Source organism: Stenella coeruleoalba (assembly GCF_951394435.1).
Source record: "Stenella coeruleoalba genome assembly, chromosome: 20".
Classification (NCBI taxonomy): Eukaryota; Metazoa; Chordata; class Mammalia; order Artiodactyla; family Delphinidae; genus Stenella; species Stenella coeruleoalba.
This window is the reverse complement of record NC_137166.1, coordinates 57,484,264-57,507,426: the sequence shown is the minus strand read 5'-3', so window position 1 is coordinate 57,507,426 and position 23,163 is coordinate 57,484,264. Positions and strand designations below refer to the sequence as shown.

The 23,163-nt window shown below is 42.6% G+C and overlaps 1 protein-coding gene and 1 long non-coding RNA gene across 2 annotated transcripts; one reads left to right on the top strand and one right to left on the bottom strand.

Annotated features, from left to right (window-relative positions):
* Positions 1-311: 311 nt before the first annotated feature.
* LOC307178313 lies at positions 312-22,933 on the top strand. The gene is made up of 3 exons (XR_013825171.1): positions 312-508; positions 2,917-3,036; positions 21,807-22,933. It is a non-coding gene; the product is annotated as an uncharacterized lncRNA (long non-coding RNA).
* On the bottom strand, positions 8,383-9,146 carry LOC307178311 (mitochondrial import inner membrane translocase subunit Tim8 A-like). The gene has a single exon (XM_079906380.1). The coding sequence runs from the start codon at positions 8,850-8,852 to the stop codon at positions 8,607-8,609; it is 246 nt and encodes an 81-aa protein (XP_079762506.1). The 5' UTR covers positions 8,853-9,146; the 3' UTR covers positions 8,383-8,606.
* Positions 22,934-23,163: the final 230 nt, after the last annotated feature.

Here is a 23,163-nt window from a genome sequence, read left to right as displayed (position 1 = left end):
ACCCCAGGCTCCTAGAAGAAACAGAGACAGCCTCTCCCGGCCGGCTGCAGAACAAGAACTACGCTACCACGTGCGCCACAACCAGAGAAGCCCGCGGGCCCCAATGAAGACGTAGCGCACAATGAATGAATGAATGAGTGAATAAATAAAATAATTTTTAAAAAGGAATCACACTACCCAGTAGGCTGTGCTTTGCGGGATGGCTGTGAGGGCCGGAATGATGGCGTCACAGAAAAGGGGCGTTACTGGCTCGCGTTGTCAGGGGCGGGACTTCCTGCGCCGGAGGAGCGGGGTTTTCTTTGTGGTGAGGCTGGTGTGTCCCCACCCACTACGAGCTCTTCCCGGGACTTAGGGAAGGAGCGGGGAGGACAGCCTGGAGGGCCCACCTGTGCCTTTGTACGACCTGGGGGAGGGTCAGCTAAGCCCGCTGGACCCGCCGGTCTCCGGCGCCCTCACGTGGCCCTACGCTCCCCGCGGTGCGATGGCAACGCTGGTGACCCCGGCGCAGGTGAGTGGAAGGTGCGCCAGGCCACGCCCGCTTGGACCCCACCCAAGTGGCCGAGGCGCCCTGCTGTGCAGGATGGTGGTGTCCTGTGAGTCGTCACCTTGTCCTCCCCAGGGCATTGTTTGTCGGAGCCTCGGGATGGGGTCGCTTGTGCTCCGGGTGGGAATCCAGGTTAGGAGCTTCAGGCGGAGTGTCTCATTTCTGTCAGTCAGTGGGACGCTGTGTGGTAGGGAGAGATGTGGTTTCTCGAATCTCCCTGACCCCATACCGCTGGCGTGGAAGGACCCGCAGGGAGGAGTGCAGGCCGCACAGTCCGGAGACCTTTCTGTGTGTTGCGGCCCCGCCCCTTCCCGAGTCTAGGACCTTGAGCAGCTTTCCCTGTTGCCCTTGGTTTCTGTTTTCTCGGGCACAAAACAGGAATATTAAAGTTCCTCCAACTGGGTTTGAGGGAACTAGAAAAAGCACATGGGTGACGTGTATCCCCCCGCGTCCAGCACGGTGCAGGGAGCATTGCTCTGGTTCTCTTTCCACGGAGGTGCCTCTTGAGCCTTTGCTGATGTTAGAGGCTCATTCCTGGGAGAATCTGACCCTTGGGTTTCCCAGCTGTGTAACCTCTACAGAGATAAGGGCTGGGGTGGGGAAGAGGCAGGAGTAGCCTGCAGCAGCTTGGGGATTGCAGCCCTGCTAGGATAGAAAAGGTGTCAGGAAAGACAGGGCGCCCAGAAGGCCAAGGAATTTGTCTTTCAGTTTACAGCCAGTCGAACTGGCTTCCCACTGAATCTGTTTTCCTGTTTGAGGTTCAGTTACATATGGTAAGTGGTGATAGTGTGCAGGAGTGTGGTGTCCCTTTGGACATTAAAACACAACAGGTCCTGGGTAATTCCATAGCCGTGACCCTGAGTACCCTCATCATAGTCCTGATCGCTGTCAGGACTTGTCTTATTTGTTAACTTCCCATTCACTTGGCTCCTTCCTCACTTTATATCAGACTCACTCCAGTGTACTGTCCTGAAAGAGGCTTTTCGTGGTGCCCTGTCTAAAGCAGACTGTAACCTCTTGTCATCTCGCGCTATTTTCTTGACTTTGGAATCTTTGGGTCCCTGTGACATTGTCTTGTTCATTTATTTAGTTGCTTGTTTAGGATCTCTTCCCAGCCCCTGAGCATGAGCACCTGTTGCTGCTTAGGACATAGAACAACAGCCTGGGCTTATAAAAGGTACTCAACAAATGGTTCAGTGAATGAATGGGTCTCCCCCTCAGGTGCTTGCTTCACACTTATAATAAATACAGTCTTTCTCCCAACTATATATGGCCCACAGTGCTCTCTCTACTTGATCTGCCCCTTGCTTACCTCCAAGGTTTTTTCCCTCCATTTTTCCCTCACTCACCGCACATGGCCAGGCAGTCCTGAACTTGTTAAACTCCTGCCCAGTTTCCAGCTTCAGCTTGCACTTCTCTTTGTCTGGGGCCCTGTTCCCAGATCTCTGCAGGGCTATCTCTCCCCACCCTTCCTGTGCATCAGTGTCACCTCTTAGGATAGTCTTTTCCTGGCTGTTTTATAATAATTCTGGCTAAGGTACCCCTGCCCCCACCTGCCAATCTTCCGGCAACTCTGTTCCCGCTTTTACTGGATGTTCAATTCCCACTTCTGCTCCTTAAATTTGAGGTTGTGGCTGATTTTCTAGAGCTGCCTGGGGCTCAGACCTCTGGCTGTGACACGGAGGTGATGATGGCATTTACCTCATGGGCTGTGGGAGGGTTAGTAAGAGTCACAAAATACATTGAACACATAACTGTGCCAGGCAGTCCAGCATCTCACATGTAAACATTTTCTCTTTAGTTCTCCAAATGGCCTGGTGAAGTGGGACTGATTGTTCTATTGATGCAGAAATCGAGGCTTAGAGAAATGATGGGATGTCCTCTCTGTGGTCACACTGGCAGGAAGTGTCAAATTCCAGAGTCTTGATTCAAACCCTGGAAGTCTGGTTCCCGAGCAAGGAATCTTATTGTGTAAAGGCCTCAACTTGGGGCAGGTGCACTGTGAGGACCAGGGAGGCTTAAGTGCTATCACTTTACTGTTACCATTGTTGGAATTATCATCATGATCATTTTCCCAGAGCACTTACCATCTCTCCCCAGTCCTCATGGAACACCACTGTCTGTGTCACTGTGACACTGTCTATGTCATCTCCAGTGACTTCCTTCATGGGAGGTTTTTCTCTCAGCCACAATTGCATTATGTTCCAAGGTTGCATCTGCTTCCCCCTTGAGCCCAACACAGAACTTGGCGATCCAGAGGCCTCGGTGATTCAAGCCTGGGTTTCTCTGCATCTTCACCAGCAACAGAGTGACAGGGTTGATCCCAGCCAAGTGCACAAGGCCAACACCACTACCTGTGTTTGACTCTCCAGGTGGTGGTGACCTTTAAGAATGTGGCTGTGACCAAGAGGAGTGGGGACAACTTGACCTGGACCAGAGGACTCTGTACCAGGATGTGATGCTGGAGACCTGTGAGCTACTATTCTCACTGGGTAAGTGCTCAGCTCTCACACCTGTGAGGGACCCCACCCACCTTGTTTCTGGGTTGATCAGGAAGGACACAGGAGTCACCTTTCCTCCTCCCCACAGGTCCTGCAGTTTTCTGGTCCCTTCTCCTGCCTGGTCTCGCTGTGTCTGTAGCAGTGATTGGTGGGATAGAAACAATGTCCTTCTGAACACCAGCCCCCATCCCAGTGTCCAGCACCCTTGGGCCTCAGTCTGAGGTCCCTGTTCCTGATTCCACAGGAGGGAAGCTGACTGGCCCAGCCTGCTGAGGTCAGGTGTCCCCACAGCCCAGTTAGCAGGGCTGTTCTCAGAAGAGATGGTGAGTCAGGCAGACCCCTACATGGCATTTGTCATCAGTGCCACCCAGGGATCTTCCTAAACAGCACAATCTTTGTTCAAAGGTCCCTGGTGTCTACATGATCCTCACATGTTTCCTGTGGCCTGGGCAGATTGCTATGTGGCAATATTTGGAGGGCCAGGGAAAGATTCCCCAGGAAGCTGTATAGGCTCTGAATCATCAAACAACAAATAGGACTATTTGTCCCATAGCCTGGATTGATGCGTCCAGGAATCAAGGGGTAGATATGTGAGTGGCACCACTGACAGTTATCCATAGAGAGGCACTAGGGAAAATTTTTGCTTCCTGTCTTCATGAAGCACTGATTGTGTAGAGGTCTTAGTTGCAAAGGGAAGAGTGCTTTCACTACTGCAGTAGAATGATTCCATTGTCCTGGAGAGTAACACTGCCAGTCTGCCACTGTGCACTACTCATGCTTCTGAATCAACAGGAAAAGTAAGAGTTACTGTGCTGGCTCTGGTGACTGAATGTGATTATCAGGTGCAAATTGGACTATACTTCCCACTGGTACTTGCACAAAGGAAGTGTGTGTCTGGAATGCAGAGATCCCTTAAGATGTCTTGTCATGATCTATGGTAAAGTCAATGGAAAACTATCCACAACTTACTTCAGGCAGGACAACTCATGGCCCAGACCCTTCAGGAAAGAATGCTTTGGTCACCCCACCAGGGAATAAAAAATAATCATTCGAGGGCTTCCCTAGTGGCGCAGTGGTTGAGAGTCCGCCTGCCGATGCAGGGGGCACGGGTTCGTGTCCCGGTCCGGGAGGATCCCACATGCCACGGAGCGGCTAGGCCTGTGAGCCATGGCCGCTGAGACTGCGTGTCCGGAGCCTGCGTGCCACAGCGGGAGAGGCCACAACAGTGAGATGCCCCCGTACCGCAAAAAAAAGAAGAAAAAAAGACCATTCGAGGTGCTGCTGAGGACAAAAGGAGCATGGAATGGATTGTGGAAGAGCTACATATTAGTTAGCTCATGTGACCATTAACAGAAGTGAGGATAGTAATCAGTAATGTCATGAGTATTTCTTCCTAATTTTTTTTTTTCGGTACGCGGGCCTCTCACTGTTTTGGCCTCTCCCGTTGCGGAGTACAGGCTCCGGACGTGCAGGCTCAGCGGCCATGGCTCACAGGCTCAGCCGCTCCACAGCATGTGGGATCCTCCAGGACCGGGGCACGAACCCGTGTCCCCTGCATCAGCAGGCGGACTCTCAACCACTGCGCCACCAGGGAAGCTCCAGCCAATATCTTTTTCTTCCTTCTTTCACGCCCTTGTCATTTAACAGATGATGTGTTGACTTCACATCACAGTATTTAAGTATTGTTAAATTTATATCATAGTATTTGGTTATAGGATATCAAGGAGGAGAGTGAATGTTACCCAGGGAATCTGTCTCCTTTCTGAAGAAAGAGTTATTGTATTTTTGGTTGTACACAGGATAGTTGTATCATGACCTTGTTGTTGTCTTTATTTGGAGATAAGGAGTGGTTTAAGTTTGTATGGTGCCAAGTTGACAAGAGGTGAACTTGTGATGATTAATTTTATATATCAACTTGACTCGGCTGTGATACCTGAATATTGTTCAAATACCAGTCTAGATTTCACTGTGAAGCTTTTTTTTAATGGAGTAAATACCTATATTTTTATTTGTAATTTTTAAATTTATAGACCAAACACATGTGCGAAAAGAATGGCCTCAATTTAATGGCATGTTGTCCCTTAAAAAAGTAGAAAAATAAGACAAAGCCAAATTAAACAAGACTTTGGTTCAATATTATACTGGAAATTTTAATAAAACTAGACTTCTATTCAATATTGAGATGGAGGTTATTGTCACAATAATGAGGCAATAAAAAGTAAAATTACTCACATTGCTAAGGAAAAAATAAAACTGATCTACGGAGAAAACTCTATGGGATCTCCAAACAAAGCATAACCCAGAATAAACATATACAATGGAATACTACTCAGCCATAAAAAAGAATGAAATTTTGCCATTTGCAACAACATGGATGGACTTGGAGGGTATTATGCTAAGGGAAATAAGTCAGATAAAGAAAGACAAATACTGTATAATATCACTTATATGTGGAATCTTAAAAATACAACAAACTAGTGAATATAACAAAAAAGAAGCTGACTCACAGGTACAGAGAACAAACTAGTGGTTACCTGTGAGGAAAGGGAAGTGGCGAGGGGCCATATAAGGGTAGGGGAATCAGAGGTACAAACTGTGATGTACAAAATAAGCTACAAGGATGTATTGTACAACACAGGGAATATAGCCAATATTCTATAACTATAAATGGAGTACAACCTTTAAAAATTGTGAATCACTATATTGTACTCCTCTAATTTATATAATATTGTACATCAGCTATACTTCAATAAAAAACAAAACATAACATTAACCAAAAGACCCTGCTAGAACGACTGAGTATCTGAAGCTTGAAGAATTCAAGATCCATATAAAAGAAACCATTCTATTTGCAATAGCAATAAACAGTTGAGAACTTCAGATCCCCCCTCCCCGCCCCAAATGTCTGTGTTGAAATGTACCAGGGACTTGTTTTAATCATGCACTGTGAGACATGCAGACATGGAAGTTACTTTGAAGAAGGACACTTACACGGTTCCCTAGAAACAGGAAGCACAGCATGTCATACTGGGCCGCATATGCTGGGCCTCCACCTTCTGCTCAGGAGGCAGGTCAAGAAGAGCATGGCTCACAGCCTTGAAAAATTCTGGCAGACTTTGGGTTTCAGGGGTCATCCCTAGTTGCCATCCAGAAGAGGATCTTCACCCAATCATGAGGCACCTTTATGGCATTGGAGGACTTCCAGTCACCAGAATTGGGATAAATGAATGTCTGTTCTTCATAAATCACCCAGTCTATGGTGTTCTGTTATAGCAGACCTATAAGACTAAGACAGACAGTTTGAAATTTTTCAGCGGCCTCTGTTTTGGAAGGGTGGACACTAGTTGTCCCGTACCTAGCTCTGGTATAGGTACCAGAGCTAGGTACGGTATAGGGCAGGGAGGATTATTGGTTTGGTATGTGAGTTTGATAAGGTTATGGTTGGGGGTGTGGGCTCCAGATTGGTCGGTTTGTGTATAACAAGCATGCTTATAGGGGAGGGATTTTTTACCTGCAGGAATTAACTAGCTCTGAGAGGGATAGCCTTGCCAGGAATAAGGCCCCAAAGGCCAGAGTAGGAAAAATACAAAAAAATAAGAAAATATAGTCAATACAATTAAAATTTAGCATACCATCAGATGTAGAAAATACATGCAAGATGGGTAAACAGAATTTTAAAAATTAGAGAAAAAAAATTAAGACCCAAGTAAAAGGAGAGATATCTCACATTTACGGATTGTAACGCTCAATATTTCCTTCTAAATTGATCTATGTGTTAAGTGAAATCCAAGTCAAAATCTCGGTAAGCTCTTTTTTTTTTTAATAGAAATTGCGAAGTGGATTCTACAATGAAAATGCAAGTGCAAAGGACCAAGAATAGCCAAACAACCTGGAAACAAGAAAGTGCTAGCATAAATACAAATAGATAAATGTAAGGGAATAGGAGGTCTAGAAATAAACATACACACAACTGATCAGTTGTTTTTCAGTGAAGGGACAAAAGCAATTTGGTATAGAAAGAATGATTTGTTAGATCAGTGTGTGGTAGCAGTTGGGTATGCAATTGGGTATGCAAAGAGAACTTATAAAAATTAAATAACTATGGATCATAGACATATATAGAAAAACCTAAAACTGCGAGAGTTACAAAATACTGGGTTGGCCAAAAATATTGGTTCGGGTTTTTCGGTAGCATCTTACGGGAAAACCTGAACGAACTTTTTGGTCAACCCGATAAAACAGGAACGCAGGTTTTGACCTTGTGTGGAAGTCACAAGCCCTACGTCCTCTCCAGTATTGCATGTGCTGACTCTACACCAGTCACACCTTTTTTCTATCTACCTCCTCTCATCCAAAGCCCAACCCCACCTCTCTCACCACAGCCCAAGAGACTCCCAGCTGGCCTCATTTACTCTTGTCTTTTCCATTATGGTTTATTACAAATATTGAATATAGTTCCCTGTGCTCTACAGTAGGACCTTGTTGTTTATCTGTATATAGTAGTTTGTATCTGTTTATCCTAAGCTCCTAACTTATCCCTTCCTCCACTCCCTTTCCCTTTTGGTAACCTTAAGTTTGTTTTCTGTATCTGTGAGTCTGTTTCTTTTTCTGTTTTTTTTTTCTTGTAGAATCTTTTATTTCAGTGATTAAAAGAACGCACTAAACGGAAACTATGCTGATTTACATTAGGCATGCACATCTACCTGAAACGGCTGTTAGTTTTTGAGTGGCCTAAATCTTTATAACTTATTTTTTCATTTAGGCACATCTTTCAATTTTTTTGGACCCCAATATACAGGGTAAGTTAACTTCTTCCTTGTGGCAGTTTAGTATGAGAATTATGTTCACTGGCTAGATTCCTTTAACCAAAGGCCTCTAGACTCTCAGGTTACCTGTACTAGCTCAAGACTGTAATTTATATAGATATTTAAGTGAATCACAGTATAAGGGAGAGAGATAATCTAGAAAGGTGAAATGTACTGTATGAATATTCAATACATCTTTTTTTCCAGCACTGATAGTCAAACACTAGATAAGGAGGGCTACAGTCAAGTACCAAATTACTCTTTCCCCTGCTGCTGCCCTTTCTGAGAGACACAAAGACGTATGTCGATCTCTCTAGAAATCTGAAACGAATCCACACAAATAACAGATTATTACTTATGTGGCCCCACTATCAAATTATAGAGCAGTTCCCCTATTAAAATTGTAGGGAGCAGTTAATGGGACTATGAGAAAAGCTTCATCCCACATAGAGTAATATACATCTAGTAGAATTTTCCATTCATCTGTCATTTGTTTTCCCCAGATTAACATTAAAAAACACAACCCCAAACACATTTGACCCTCAAACACCCCTCCCACAAAAAAATTGGTCTTTGTTCATTCTCAGATGACAGGATGTCCCAAGAGTGACAAAGTGGGAGCCGATCCCCCACCTTTTCTTCAACCATCCCATCAACTGCTCTTCTTTTCTTGAACTACCTTCCTTTTCCAAAGAGATAATGCTGAAGTCAGTCAGAACAGCTTTCTGAGAAGACTGGCTTGGATTTCTGGGTCTGTTACAGTCGATTCAAGTTGAATTGGCTTGTATCAATGAAGTGCCCAATGCAGTTCACAAAACAGGCCTCAGCCAGACTGTCCAACTTTGGCCCAGGCTTGTCTGTGCACTTTTCCCAACAAAGTTTCGTCATCTGGTGCACCAGCTGCTGGAAGCGCTGCTTCTGAGTCTCTACGTCCATGAAATGCTGCAGCTGCCAGTCAACCGAGCCCAAACCCACTGTGGAGGAAGATGAGGAGGAATCCATCCCAGCGCGGCCACGTGTGCTGAGACGAACTCCGCACCAACTCACCAACCTTCACGTCTGCTTCTGTTTTGTTTTGTTTGTTAAGACTTTTTAATATTTTATTTATTACCATTTATTTTTGGCTGCATTGGGTTTTCGTTGCTGCGCACGGGCTTTCTCTAGTTGTGGCGAGTGGGGCTACTCTTTGTTGGGGTGCGTGGGCTTCTCATTGTGGTGGCTTCTCGTTGCAGAGCACGGGCTCTAGGCGTGCAGGCTTCAGTAGCTGTGGTGTGCATGCTCAGTAGCTGTGGTTAGAGGGCTCTAGAGCGCGGGCTCAATAGTTGTGGTGCACGGGCTTAGTTGCTTCGTGGCATGTGGGATCTTCCCAGATCAGGACTCGAACTCATGTCATTGGCAGGCGGCTTCTTAACCATGGTGCTACCAGGAAGCCCCTGTTTCTGTTTTGTAATAAGTCCACTTGTATCATATTTTAGATTCCACGTATAAGGGATATCATATGGTATTTGTCTTTCTCTTTCTGGCTTACTTTGCCTAGTATGATAAACTCTAGGTCCATCCATGTAGCTGCAAATAGCATTATTTCATTCTTTTTTATGGCTGAGTAGTATTCCATTGTGTGTGTGTGTGTGTGTGTGTGTGTGTGTGTGTGTACACACACCACATCTTTATCCTTCCATCTGTTGGACATTTATGTAGTTTCCATGTCTTGACTATTGTAAATAGTGCTTCTGTGAACATAGGGGTGCATGTATCTTTTTGAATTAGTGTTTTCTCCAGATGTATGACCAGGAGGGGGATTGCTGGATCATAAGGTAACTCTATTTTCAGTTTTTTAAGGAACCTCCATACTGTTCTCCATAGTGGCTTTACCAGCTTACAAACTCACCAACAGCATAGGAGGGTTTTCTTTTCACTACACCCTCTCCAGCATTTATTTGACTTTTTCATGGTGGTCATTCTGACCAGTGTGCGGTGACATCACATTATAGTTCTGATTTGCATTTCTCTACCAACTAGTGATGTTGAGCATCTTTTTATGTGCCTATTGGCCATCTGTATGTTCTTTGAAGAAAAGTCTATTTAGGTCTCTGTCCATTTTTTTGTTGGGTTATTTGTTTTTTGTTATTGAGTTGTATGAGCTGTTTATATATTTTGGAAATTAAGCCCTTGTCAATCACATTGTTTGCAAATATTTTCTCCCAGTCCGTAGGTTGTCTTTTCGTTTTGTTTGTGGTTTCCTTTGTTGTGCAAGAGCTTATAAGTTTGATTAGGTCCCATTTGTTTATTTTTGCTTTTATTTCTTTTGCCCTGACCTAACAAAACATTGTTATGGTTTATGTCAGAGAATGTTTTGCATATGTTCTCTTCTAAAAGTTTTATGGTATCATGTCTCATGTTTAAGTCTTTAAGCCATTTTGAGTTTATTTTTGTGTATGGTATGAGGGAGTGTTCTAACTTCATTGATTTACATGTGGCTGTCCAGCTTTCCCACCACCACTTCCTGAAGAGATTGTCTTTTTTCCATTGTATATTCTTGCCTCCTTTGTTGAAAATTAATTGACCATAGGTGTGTGGGTTTATTTCTGGGCTCTCTCTTCTGTTCCATTGATCCATGTGTCTGTTTTTATGCCAGTACCATGCTGTTTTGATGACTATAACTTTATAGTATTGTCTGTGGTGTGGGAGGGTTATGCTTCCAGCTTTTTTCTTTTTCCTCAGGATTGCTTTGGCAATATGGGTCTTTTATGGGTCCATATAAATTTTAGAATTTTCTTGTTCTAGTTCTGTGAAAAATGTCGTGGGTAATTTGATGGAGATTTCATTGAATCTGTAGATCGCTTTGGGTAGTATGGCCATTTTAACACTATTAATTCTTCTAACCCAAGATCATGGGATAGCTTTCCATTTCTTTGAATCATCTTCAGTTTCTTTTATCGGTGTTTTATAGCTCTCAGCATATAAGTCTTTTACCTCCTTGATCAGGTTTATTTCTAAGTATTTTAATTTTTTTTTAACCCCACATTTGTTTATTTATTTATTGTTGGCTGTGTTGGGTCTTCGTTTCTGTGTGAGGGCTTTCTCTAGTTGTGGCAAGCGGGGGCCACTCATCATCACGGTGCACTGGCCTCTCACTATTGCAGCCTCTCTTGTGGTGGAGCAGGCTCCAGATGTGCAGGCTCAGTAGCTGTGGCTCACGGGCCTAGTTGCTCCGTGGCATGTGGGATCTTCCCAGACCAGGGCTCGAACCCGTGTCCCCTGCATTAGCAGGCAGATTCTCAACCACTGTGCTACCAGGGAAGCCCAAAGTATTTTAATTTTTTTAATGAAATTTTAAAAGGGATTGTTTTCTTACTTTCCCTTTCTGATATTTCATTGTTAGTGTAAAGAGGTGCAGCTGATTTCTGTGTGTTAATCTTGTATCCTGCTACCTTGCTGAATTCAGTTATCAGTTCTAGTAGTTTTTGTGTGGAGTCTTTAGGATTTTCAATATATAGTATCATGTCATCTGCATATAATGAGAATTTTACATCTTTCCTTTCAATTTGGATACATTTTATTTCTTTTTCTTGTTTGATTGCTCTGGCTAGGACTTCCAATACTATGTTGAATAGAAGTGGTGAGGGTGGGCGTCCTTGTCTTGTTCCAGATTTTAGCAGGAAGGCTTTCAGCTTTTCACCATTGAGTATTATGTTGGCTGTGGGTTTGTCATAAGTAGCTTTTCTTTTTGGCTGCATTGGGTCTTTGTTGTTGCGCGCGGGCTTTCTCTAGTTTCAGTGAGTGGGGGTTACTCTTTGTTGTAGTGCATGGGCTTCTCATTGTGGTGGCTTCTCGTTACAGAGCATGGGCTCTAGGCACATGGACTTCAGTAGTTGTGGCACACGGGCTCAGTAGTTGTGGCTCGCGGGCTCTAGAGCACAGGTTCAGTAGTTATGGTGTACAGGCTTACTTGCTCCACGGCATGTGGGATCTTCCTGGACCAGGGTTCAAACCCATGTCCCTGCATTGGCAGGCAGATTCTTAAACACTGTGCCACCAGGGAAGTCTCATAAATAGCTTTTATTATGTTGAGATATGTTCCCTTTATACCCACTTTGGTGAGAGTTTTTATCATGAATGGATGTTGAATTTTATCAAATGCTTTTTCTGCATCTATTGAGATGGTCACATGGTTTTTGTCTTTTCTTTTCTTGATGTAGTGTATTACATTGATTGATTTACATATGTTGAGCCATCCTTTGATCCTGGGACGAATCCAGCTTGATCCTGCTGTATGATCGTTTTTATGTGTTGTTGGATTTGGTTTGCTAATATTTTGTGGAGAATTTTTGCATCTATATTCGTCAACGATATTGGCCTGTAATTTTCTTTTTTGGTGGTGTTTTTGTCAGGTTTTTGTATCAGGGTGGTGGTAGCTTCATAGAATGACTTTGGGAGTGTTCTGTCCTCTTCAGTCTTTTGGAAGACTTTGAGATGGATTGGTGTAAGTTCTTCTTTGTATGTTTGGTAGAAATTGACCTTATTTACTCTTTAGCTAATCTATCATCCAGTCTGACACTCTTTAGGTTTCACCAGGAGTTATCACAAAACTCTGAGCCTGTAGAGAGGAAAACAGCACCAGGTCTTATCTCCGTGTCATCTGATTCCATTTACTGCTTTGCCTCTCAATAAATCTCTTATTCATCTCCTTGGAATTTCATGTCACTCCTGGATCTTCATCTGAGGCCAGCTCCCGCACCACATGCACACGCACGCACACACACACACACGCACACACACACACACCTCTCCCTCTTTCTCTCTCTCTCTCTCTCTCTCTCTCATGGTCACTGTACTTCCTAACCTGTCTTAGTGATGATGACAGCCTCCTCCCGCACCCTCTACACACACTCATGCAAACACACACACTCTGTCTCATGGTCGCTGTACTTCCTAACCTGTCTTAGTGATGATGACAGCCACCACCCCTGTCCAGGGGTCCAGGCAAGTGAGCCAGTCCATGCAGAATACCCTCCCTTCAGCCTTAATGGCATTGCCACATAACCTGTGGGGTGTTCCTCTTAAGTCTGACATAGTCCACGTGCCAATCTCCTGCTTATGGGTATCTTTACATGAACCCCCTCCTTCCCTGAACTCCAGGTGTATATTTCACATGCCCACTAACACCTCCACTTAGAGATGCCTGCAATACCTCAGACTCAGCATGGTGACACCTAACTCCTGATAGTACTGCTGGTAATTACTCCTGCTATTGACTTTGCATCTTTCGCCTAAAGCCAAACTTCCTGGATTTATGTGAGACTTCTCTCACCCTTACAGCAGTGATCATTCCTACTAAAAAATTCAACCTAATACTACAAGCAACTTCTTAGAAAATATTTGGACATAAAGGTAAAAGTCTTTAGGGACTTCCCTGGTAGTCCAGTGACTAAGACTCGGTGTTCCCAATGCAGGAGGCCCGGGTTCGATCCCTGGTCAGGGAAATAGATCCCACATGCAGCAACTAAGAGTTAGCATGCCACAGCTAAAGATCCCACACGCAGCAGCTAAAGATCCTGCACGCTGTAACGAAGATCCCGTGTGCCGCAACTAAGACCTGACACGGCCAAGTAAAATATAAATAAATAAATAAATATTCAACAAACAAAAAGGTAAAAGTCGTTATCTCATGCTGGGAATGAAGCTACAATAAAAATTTTATGGCAACAATACTAAAATGATTATGGTACCCTCCCAAATAATTCAAAATAGAAACAATATTCCGTTGGAAAATAAATTTTTAATTAATGCAAAAAATGTAATTTCCATGAGGGAGAGAAAGATTGCTATTTATCCAGTGATAGGGGCAGTGTCTGGCAATAGCAAGCACTCCATAAATAAAATGATGGGTACAGATTTCCTGATTTTTTTTTTTAGCCACGCCACATGGCTTGTGGGATCTTAGTTCCCCAAATAGGGATCAAGCCCGTGCCCCCTGCAGTGGAAGTGGGGAGTCTTAACCACTGGACCACCAGGGAATTCCCTTCCTGATTCTTTCTTGAATGCCCCATTCCCCTGTCCCTGCTTCCATCCCAGCAAATGCTTACCTGGTTTTGTGGGCAATCCAACCATGATTGGCCGAAGCCAGGTCAGTATTTGTTAATTGGATTGCACAGAACTGAAGAGGGGGCGTACCCCATACCACAAGATCACCTGAGGCGGGGATGCAGTGCCTACATCAGCCCCATCTGGGCTGGAGCTGATCTCCATGGTTACAAATAGAGCACAACGTGTGTTCCTGTCCGTTTTAGTATTGTGGCCACAAAATTTTTATTATAGCTTCATTCCCAACGCTTTTGAACAAAAAAAATTTGTTGGACTTTTACCTTTATATCCAAATATTTTGTAAGAAGTTGCTTGTAGTATTAGGTTTGTGGGAAAGAGAAGATCTGGGGTGTAATCTACCCGAGACCAAATTTCTCATTGTGCTGATCACTGTTTCTGAATCCTTCTCCCCTTGTTGTGTCCAGATATTTAGAATGAATAAGTTAGAAGGCAGTGGCGGTACAGTCATGTGCATTGATGTCTGGGCAATGGCTGTCTTTCTCACAGGGCTAAATTACAAGGGTAAGTTTGATCATCATGAATCACTGGGGTGGGGGGGCTGTTCATTATACACAGAGGCTGCACCCACTGAAAACAGCCTAAACATGTTGTTATTTTCTCTTTCCCAAATTTGCCACTTCATACCCACAAATAAAAGACTTAGTCTGTTAGCCTTTACAAAGATTTAAAGAACATTATATAATTTCTAAGTACCCATACAATATAATAATATATATTCACCTTGCTTGGATGAGGGCATTCATTCATTCAGTAGATATTTATTGAACACCTAATATGGGCCAGGCGTTGTGCTAGGTGCTCAGTGAATATTGATACATGAAAAAGAGACCAAAAGTGTATAGATCTTAAACAAGTGTAAGAAGGGTTTTCCCCAAAGTCCTTGAAGGATTTGACTTTGCTATACATGTCTTCCTGACTTCTGTCCTCTGCTCTGAGCACAACCCTTCACCACTAGACCCACTTCCACAAAAAAAAGACTACTTCTGCATGTTGCCAATGGGTTGTGCATGACAATGGGCAGTATTTATGTAGGCAGCACAGACAGTAGCTTTTCACTTAATGTAGCAATAACACAATATTAATCAATGGGCACTGCCTTCCATAGCGATTGAACAAATGCTTGACGTGTGTCAGGTCTCTTAATCCAAAAGCCACAGAGAGAGTGCAAAATGGGGAAAATCTGCATCTGAGAAGGAACACTGCTAAGGAAAAATGAATTTGTTTTCAATTTGGTTTAAATCAGGTGTGGGATTCTACCCTCCTTTTGGATCCCCAAATAGGAGAATCTTAGCACATAGATAATCACAAACTGTGTGAGAGTTGAAATCCCTGCCCTGCTGGAAGGCGGCGCCAGGCTCACAGAGGCACACATCTGTCTCAAAGTCACCCTGCCCTTTGCAAATGGCAAAGATATCTTCACATGTTCCGAGTTCCCCTTATTTCAAGGCTACATCATGTGAACTCCATTTAAAACAATGTGATTTTGCACTCCTGTAATGGATACCATGAACACATTGAGATGTGAGAGTATGGGACAGGGTGGGGGAAACTTTCTACCAGTGTGTGGAAACTAGGGAACAGTTCTGAGGCTCAGGATAGGAGAAATAGGTACATGGCCCCAGTGGCTTAAACCTCAGTCCTTGAAGGATGTGCCCCCACCACCATTCATAGAAGTCCTAGCCACAGCAGCTAGGCAAGAAAAATAAAAGGCATCCAAATTGCGAAGTGAGGAAACATTGGAATCATAATGGAGTAATTATAGTTCAGGTGTACAAAACGGATTGGGAAGACTATTGAGGTTCTAGTCTCAGACACATCCCTGTACCACTGAGAACTTGAACTTTTTGTGAAGTACCAAACCCCAGGACACCTACAGCTATATTTAGAACAACACCTGCTGGGTGTAACTTTATGGTCTCAAGGTTCCCCTTTGTCAGTTCAAGAATTTCAGACCCCAACCAATCCTTGTTTAGCAAGCACTCTTCTTGCCATCTCTAAATAATTCCTTACAAACAACATATGTAACTAACTGCCCTTGCAGTTTTTTGCCTGTGTAAGCTTCCTGCATTTTGTAATCCAGAGGAACACAGTTCAGGTGCTTCTTGAACCTGTGTCTCCCAGGCTGTAGTCTAATAAACCACAAATAAATGCCTCTTTATTTCAATAAGGTCTCCATTTCTGAAATTTAGGTTAACATTGCTTGGTGTAGTTGGTATTACCCAGTGTGACCTCCAGCACTTCTTCAGACTTGGTGTTGGCATTCAGTACCTACATAGACCCATTGCGTTTAGCAATCTTTTCACTCACATAAAGACTGCAGAGAGCCCTCCTGAACCCAAAACTCTCATTTGGTCAAGGTTTAGATCATAAATAAAATTGGGTGTCTCTCAGTGTTGACTTTAGTCCTCCCTTTTGGGAGTGGAGTTTTTATGTTGGTTTTATTTTGTTTTGTTTTAATCTGTGCCACTTGGTAGGAGATTCGGGTTTCAGGTTTCTTTTGATTTTGATGAGTACTCAGAATAATGCCAAGTTCTCATTCAAAACAAAACAAAACCCTGTCAGCTTTGTGTTTAACCTGTGGGCCCTCATCCTGTAACGACCTATCTAAATGGGTCCATTTAACCTGGTATGATTTTAAACTGCCCTGGCCAAAATGGGAAGCTTTTGAAATTCCCAAATTTGTCAATCTTCATGCATGCCTAGAAAGAAATACCAGAAACAGAGAAAAATTAATGGAAAACATTTTTTTAAATTTATTATTAAAAATAACAAAGAATAAATTGCTGCACACAGGCTTTCTCTAGTTGCGATGAGCGGGGGCTACTCTTTGTTGCGGTGCACAGGCTTCTCATTGCGGTGGCTTCTCTTGTTGCAGAGCGTGGGCTTCAGTAGTTGCAGCACGCTGGCTCAGTAGCTGTGGCACATGGGCTTACTTGCTCCGTAGCACGTGGGGTCTTCCCGGACCAGGGATCAAACCCATGTCCCCTGCATTGGCAGGCAGATTCTTAACCACTGTGCCACAAGGGAGGTCTCAGAAAGAATGTTTTAATTGATATTTAGAGGCCTCTAAACATAATACTGAGGAAATTGCTTCCCTCCAAGCTGTAATTAAAAATTGACTCAGGCTGTTTCTAAACTTAAGAAATCATGAAATTCTTTACCCCACTCCCATTCCCCTCCCAATTCTGCACCTTCTCCTCCATTCCTTTACCCACCTCTTTCCAAACTCCCTTTTTATTTAACTTACCCCCTCTCTTCTCTTTCTCCACCAGACGCCCTCCTCCTCCTCCTCCATCAGTTAACACTCCTGAGCCTAAACCCCACTCAACCCCCCTGTCCTGGCAGCCCCTATTAAAACGAAGTCCACCTGAACCTTTTATTGTCTTTGTCCCATGGAGTAAACGTGAACTTAGGGCTATAGCTAAAGAATTCTGTGATTCTTTTTGGACCTCATTTCCTTTGCCAAACAATTTAATCTTGTTATACAAACCTATGAACCAAGCTATTCTGATCCTTATCAACTTATACACATGCTGGTAGGGGAAGGCAGAGCAAAAGAATGGCTTAATAAGATGGATTGGAAAAAACCTATAGAAGACTTCCAAAAGAAAACAACTGAAGATCAAGATAGGGCCAAAGGCTTAGCCAAAACTCTTTACTGGTTATTCCAGAAGTTTCCCCAAATATTACTGATTGAAACATATCCAACTGTGTACTCAAAACCTAAGGAGCCTGTACTTGAATTCTTTGAAAGATTTCAAAAAACTTTCAAACAGTATTCAGGGATGGAAAATGTTAATACCAACTCATGAATGGTTTAGATTAAGAACTTGACACTTTAGTTAGAAGGCATCAGTGAAATTGGACAGCCATGGATGCCCGTGATTTATGCAGTTTGGCACAGCAGCTGTCCAAGACCATACAAAAATAGCCAAGAAGAAGGCTACTCAAATAATGAGTTTACAGCTTCAGCAATTGACTGGCCAAAAAAGGCCAACACGCCTCCAGTCTTACAAAGAAAGACGCTCCAACACAGAAGACCTTCAAAGGTACCTTTGCTATTATTGCAGAAAAAGCCTGGGAATTTTAAAAGAGCTTGCTATAAATTCAGAAAATCACTCAGAGAGAAAACAAAATCCTGCCAGCCCTTCTCCAAACAAAGGTCCTATGCAACTTCCTTTCTGTCTCACCTAGGGCTGCTCCAAGGAAATACCTGGGGTTTCTCCCTTTCTTCTCACTAACATTCTGGAGAAATTGAATCCACCATTGTTTGAGAGCAGACAGAGCTTTAATTCATACGGGGTACCACTCTTTCTGTTCTCAATCCCAGCACTTTGAAACATTCTCTTCTGTGGAGTACTAAAACAATTTCAATGGTGGGAGTTTCTAAGCACCCTATGACTGTTTTTAAATCTTAACCCACTCCATTCCAACTTGGCCCTGTCACAGAGACACATTCCTTTCTCCTTCTTCCTTCCACTCCTGTACACATCCTCAGAAGAGACCTCTTAGAGGTCCATAATGCACGTTTCCTTCTCACAAAAGGGGGAAATGTTTTACATCTGGAAGAACATTCCAATCAACAAGGCCCTAATGACAAATATTTAGGCCCTGCATGTGAAGTGCCATCATTTTTCTCACATCAGTCATAACCCCAAGAAAGAATGAACTTGTACAAACGCTACGGTCTCAAATCTCTGTGGATAGAGGGAAAATTCATTCAGCAACCCCAATCAAAATAGATGTATACTCATCTTAACCCCTCCCCAACATCAAGTAATATCTCGTCAAACAGGAACCTATAAAAGGAATTCAACATATCATAAAAGACTATATTAAACAAGGTCTAGTGATTCCTTGCACCAGTCCTTGCAATACCCCCTTCCTCCCAGTTAGAAAACCTAATGGAAGAGGCATTTTGTTCAGTATTAAATAGCCATCAATAATATAGTCATATCCCGCCATTCAGTAGTCCTTAATTCCCATATCCCTTTATTTGCAGTTCCCACAGACAGCAAGGTTTTCACATGGCTGATTTATGTGGTACTTTCTTTGTTATGCCAGTGGATCCAGACAGCCAATCCTTGTTTGCCTTTACTTGGAATGATCAACAGTACACTTGGACAGTATTGCCCCAGGGATATACGGAGAGTCCTATTTACTTTTCTCAGACCTTAAAATCATACCTTGCAGATGTTACTTTCCCAAATGACTTCACTTTACTCCAATATGTGGATAACTAACTTCTTTGCTCTTCAGGCATGCAGGCTTCTCAAAAAGACAGCCTCTAACTACTTGAGCCTGCATTATAGCAAAAGATCAAATTGTTAATATTTATACTGATAACCAGTATGCTTTTTTAAAAAAAAAAAAACAAGAGACATCAGCCACCATGTCCCCTTTTTTTTAAAAATTTTATTTATTTATTTATGTCTGTGTTGGGTCTTCGTTGCTGCGCAGGGGCTTTTTCTCTAGTTGTGGCAAGTGGGGGCTACTCTTTGTTTTGGTGCGCGGGCTTCTCATTGCAGTGGCTTCTCTTCTTGTGGAGCATGGGCTCTAGGCGCACAGGCTTCAGTAGTTGTGGCACAGGGGCTCAGTAGTTGTGGCTCACGGGCTTAGTTGCTCCACGGCATGTGGGACCTTCCTGGACAAGGGCTCGCACAGGACAAACTATTAAGAATAGCCAATATGTATTGGACCTTCTGGAAGCTATTAAAATACTAAAACTTCTGGCCATTATAAATATCTCAGGTTAGTCAAGGCTTGGTTCAAAGGAAAGGAAATAATTTAGCCGATACTGTAGCAATGACTGCTGCGCTCTGACCCACTTCAAAAAAGCTTTAATTATTACCTAACCTTATGTTAGCTTACGGGATTTACTGGCAGAAACCTAAAACAATGTTTCTCCAGAGGAACAAGACAAATCTTATACCAGGGATGTAAATTTTGGGAAGATCATAATTTATGGTATGGGTCTAACAATACTCCAGTTTTGACTCATAGCCTCCAGGAACATATTATTGAACATACATGGGGGCCCAGATAAAATGATACGTGCAAAACAATGCTACTGAAAACCATCCCACAAAATAGCCACTGAAGTATATTTGAAGTGTAACATTTGTCCAAAACGTAATCCAGGTAAACCCATCCACTTCCCTAAAGATTGTTTTCCTTTGCCTTCAGGACCCTTTGATGTATGGTTAATGGAATTTATCCAACTGCCACCAACTCAGGGATATAAATATGTAGTTGTACTAGTATGCATGTTTTCTCACTGGATTGAAACATTTCCATGTTGCAGGGCTATAGCACTTTTGGTAGGCAAAATTCTTTTGGAAAAAATAATTTCTACCTGGAGTATTTCACCTGAGCTTCATAGTAATCAAGGAACTCATTTTACAGGGCAAATTATTCAGTCAATCTGTAAAACTTGGCCTTTTATTCCCCTCCCCCCCCCAGTATTTCCACTGCCTCTATCATTCACAGTCCTCCGGGCTAGTGGAACTTACATATAGAGCCATTAAGGCTCAATTGGCTAACAAGACATGGAAACAACCTAAATGTCCATCGACAGAAGAATGGATAAAAAAGGTGTACATATATACAGTGGAATACTAGTCAGCCATAAAAAAGAATGAAATAATGCCATTTGCAGCAACATGGATGGAACTAGAGATTATCATACTAAGTAAGTCAGAAAGAGAAAGACAAATACCATATGATATCACTTTTATGTGGAATCTAAAATATGACATAAATGAACTTATGTATAAAAACAGAAACAGACTCACAGACATAGAGAACAGACTTGTGGTTGCCAGGGGGGTGAAGGGGTTAGGGAGGGATGGATTGGGGGTTTGGGATTAGCAGATGCAAACTATTATACAATATATATTGAATAGAATGGATAAACAACAAGGTCCTACTGTGTAGCACAGGGAACTACATACTGTGATAAACCATAATGGAAAACAATGTGAAAAAGAATATATATATATAACTGAATCACTTTGCTGTTCAGCAGAAATTAATACAACATTGTAAATCAAGTATATTTCAATAATAATAATTTTAAAAAGACTTAATTGGCTAAACTAGTTGAATCTTTTAATCTACCATGGCCGGAAGTCCTGCCCCTGGTATTGCTCAGCCTAAGGTCTACCCCCTTTGGTAAGCACCGACTTTCTTCCTTTGAAATAATTATGGGAAGAACAATGAAAATATATAATGCAGGGGCTTCCCTGGTGGTGCAGTGGTTGAGAGTCTGCCTGCCGATGCACGGGACACGGGTTTGTGCCCCGGTCTGGGAGGATCCCACATGCCGCAGAGCGGCTGGGCCCGTGAGCCATGGCCGCTGAGCCTGCACGTCCGGAGCCTGTGCTCCGCAAGGGGAGAGGCCACAGCAGTGGGAGGCCCGCGTACCGCACACACACACACAAAAAAAAAAAAAAAATATATATATATATATATATATATATATATATATATATATATATATATATATATATAAAATGCACTACATAAGCCCAATGTGGTTAAAGGAGACCTCTTAACATATTGCCAAGAATTAACTAAAAACATTAAAGCTTCATGCTTACTAGTACTAGAATCTTTTATAAGTGAGAAACCTTTAAAAAAAAAAAAAAGAGTTCCCAGGAGACAAAGACATTAAAGAAAATAATTTACAACCAGGTGATTATATTTATTGGAAAAGACACCTCCCTGGAGATGCTTTGAAACCTCAATGGAAAGAGGTTGTTAATCAGGTATTAACAGGTTGTTCACTAAGCCATGTGCAGAAAAACCTCTGGTGTTCAATCATGGAGTCACGTTTCTCATTTTTAAAAGGCTACCAATCTTGAGTGGACTTCCCAACCCATTGATGACCTTCGTCAGAACAAGAAAAACTTCCCTGGGTCAGAAGCATATGACATCTGAGTAGACAGCTCATCGCAAGAGTCGAGACCAGGCCTGTAACCCCAACTTTGTTGATAGTTTCAGACTGTTTTTCTTTTTTTTAACTGAGGTACCTATATACTTGATTTTGTCACATTGAGGGTCAGTAAGCCTTTTTACCCCTTCCTCATGTTTTCTTTAATCCTGATAATCCTAATATTGGAATTATTCATCTGTCATAAAATCTTTACCTTGAGGAATGACAAATTGAAATTGTAATGGTGTAATCATACTCAGGCATACAAAATGGAGTTGAGCAGCCATTAAGGATCAGATCTCAGACACATCCCGGCATCACTGAGAATTTGAACTTTCTTTGAACTGTACTAAACCCAAGGACACCATCAGCCATATTTAGAACACTCAGAAGCTTCACCCTTCTGGTCTAAAATTTCCCCTTGTAACTGCAACCATTTTGAACCCCAACCAATCCTTGTTAACAAGCTGCCTTATTTCTTGCTTGCTCCAATTATAATTCCTGACAGACAACTATGTAACTCACTATGGCTTGCAGTTTTTGCCTTCCATTTTAACCTTTCTCCATTTTGTAGTATAGTAGAATACAATTCACATGCTCCTTGACTCTGTGTGTTCTGGACTAAATACATTTTGGGGGGTGGGGGGTGGCTTGCAGGATCTTGGTTCCCTCACCAGGGATTGAACCCGCACCCTTGGCAGTGAAAGGGCAGAGTCCTAAACATTGGACTGCCAAGGAATTCCCTCCTGGACTACATTCTTAACAAATCCCAAATAAATGCCTTTTTATTTCAATCAAGTCTGTTTCTGAAATTTCAGTTTACAGAAGGAAGAAGTAAAACTCACTATTTGCAGACGGCATGACACTGTATATATAGAAACCCCAAAAACTCCACCAAAGAACTGTTAGAGCTAAGTGAATTGACTAAAATTGCAGAATACAAAATTAGTACACAGAAATCTGTTGTATTTCTGTACACTAATAATGAACTGTCATAGAAATGAAGAAAATAATCGCATTTACAGTTGCATCAAAAAGAATAAAATATCTAGTAATAAATTTAACCAAGGAAGTGAAAGACTTCTAGTTTAAAAACTATAAGACACTGAGGAAATAAATTGAAGATGACACAAACAAATGGGAAGATATACCATGCTCATGGATTGGAATAATCAATATCATGGAAATATACATACTACTCAAAGCAATCTACAGACTCAGTGCAATCCTTATCAAAATACCAATGACATTTTTCACCAGAACTAGAACAAA